The 1841-nt window shown below is 39.2% G+C and overlaps 1 protein-coding gene across 1 annotated transcript; it reads left to right on the forward strand.

The window, feature by feature from the left end:
• The first annotated feature begins 294 nt into the window (after positions 1 to 294).
• On the forward strand, positions 295 to 1627 carry LOC149230283 (transcription factor bHLH36-like). The gene is made up of 3 exons (XM_089376029.1): positions 295 to 747; positions 895 to 1257; positions 1352 to 1627. The coding sequence occupies exons 1-3, from the start codon at positions 364 to 366 to the stop codon at positions 1439 to 1441; spliced, it is 837 nt and encodes a 278-aa protein (XP_089232155.1). The 5' UTR covers positions 295 to 363; the 3' UTR covers positions 1442 to 1627.
• The last annotated feature ends 214 nt before the right edge of the window (positions 1628 to 1841 follow it).

Raw genomic sequence — 1841 nt, forward strand, 5'->3', positions numbered from 1 at the left:
TGCATTATGTCACCTTTATTTGACCGAGCGATGTGAGAATGGCATAAGGAGGAAAAGATTCTGAGGTGTCACATGGAATAGATAAAGAATTCCATGTGGATGAATATAATCATACTTTTTATAAAGAATTCTATGTGGATCCATGTGGAATCTTTGCGAAGGTGCTTTTCATAAAGACCACCGACTTAACTTTATGCCCGTTAATTTCGAGCGCTGCCCTTAACGTTTGGGTAGGTTGGACGGAAATTGTATTAAGGTGGGTGTACAACTCTACGAATACCCCCCTTACTGAAAGCCCGGAGCTGATCGAATACCCATCATTCGGGCCTGTGAATCGTAGGGTTTTTCTTACCATAGAAAAAAATGAGCATTCCTTCTTGTTTGGATTCACAATTTCTCTCTTGTAGCGATGTCATAGAAAATTTTAATGGGCAAAGTGTTTTGGGTTCCAATCCATTTCTGTCAACACAACCGGTTGAATATCCCCCAACTCACAATACCCATCATCCCTCCATATGTAATTTTGTCGATGTCTGCAACTCTGCAACCCCAGCCGGCCATTGTGGTCTTTCGAATCCGGTTTTAAAGGCCACATTCTGCAGTTCTAGTCGTAGAAATCATAGTCAGTCTCAAGGCTCGGACCCGTCTGACAAAAGGAAGCACAAAATGACTGAAAGGCAGCGGCGTAAAGACATGAATGCTCTCATGTCAATTCTCAGATCTTTGCTCCCAGAAGAAAATCTTCAGGTATGTATTTATTTGATCAATCACAAGGGTTTTCTGCATCAGATATGTCAACAGTACTCACTAGCTTTTAGGGTTTTCTGCATTCGAGACGTCAACTGTACTCACTAGGGTTTTATTTTAATGGAAGTTCTACCTCGTGCTGTATAGGGAAAACGTGCAGCGTCAGACCAGGTTCAGGAAGCTGTGAAATACGTTCAACATCTGCAGCGAAAAGTCGAAGACCTTTCGATAGAAAGAGATAAAATGAAGGCTAACTCTGATGATATTGAAAAAATTTCATTAGAGGATAAATTTTGCAGTAAAGCTCCGTCGATTGGAGGATCAGATGAGGAATTCCCTATGGTGAAAATTAAATCTATAGGTTCAGATTATCAGGTCTTGACGAACACGTTCGAACATCAGATTGTGTATTCCGATCTACTTATGGCATTGGATGATGGTGGACTTGAAGTTGTGTGCGCAGCTTCTTCCGCCGTTAACAGCCGAGTCTATCATACCATATATACCAAGGTACTATATTCTTATACTATGTGGCAACACTCTTCTGCTGTGTTCTCTACCCAATATAAACATGTCTTTCTATGATTCTTTTACGATATTGCAGGTGTCTGATCTTAATATTTTTAACATCGACAACCTCTGCCAGAAACTTTGGCATTTGATAAGGACTAACCACACTCAAGATCAAGACTGACGGATGGTTGAAGCTCAAACCTGATGTTTTCTGCTGTACTGTCACTGTTTTGGTAGTACAGTGGACTTTAGCAGATTTGATCTGTTCGGAATGCATGGACCGTCCATGCAATCTGAAAGAATTTTTTAGGAGTGCATATTTCGTGATAGTACAAAGAAGATTCCTTAAAATGATTATTGAGTAATATTGGTGTTAAACCCTACAAAACATAATCCTACCAGCCCGGAGACAACTTGTGATGCATATTCCTTTTCTTTATAAATTTACAGGAAATAAAATAATTTCCATATGTATTATTTAATAACTAAAAAATTAGAATATATCATAGAGTTAAATTCCTTTACACCATATTGTCTGTAATGTCTGGCTATTTACAGCAAGCTGGACTGGTACAATCGAC

Source organism: Pinus tabuliformis, chromosome J (assembly GCF_031772625.1).
Source record: "Pinus tabuliformis cultivar Carrire ecotype Pingquan chromosome J, CPIR1, whole genome shotgun sequence".
NCBI classification, from domain to species: domain Eukaryota; kingdom Viridiplantae; phylum Streptophyta; class Pinopsida; order Pinales; family Pinaceae; genus Pinus; species Pinus tabuliformis.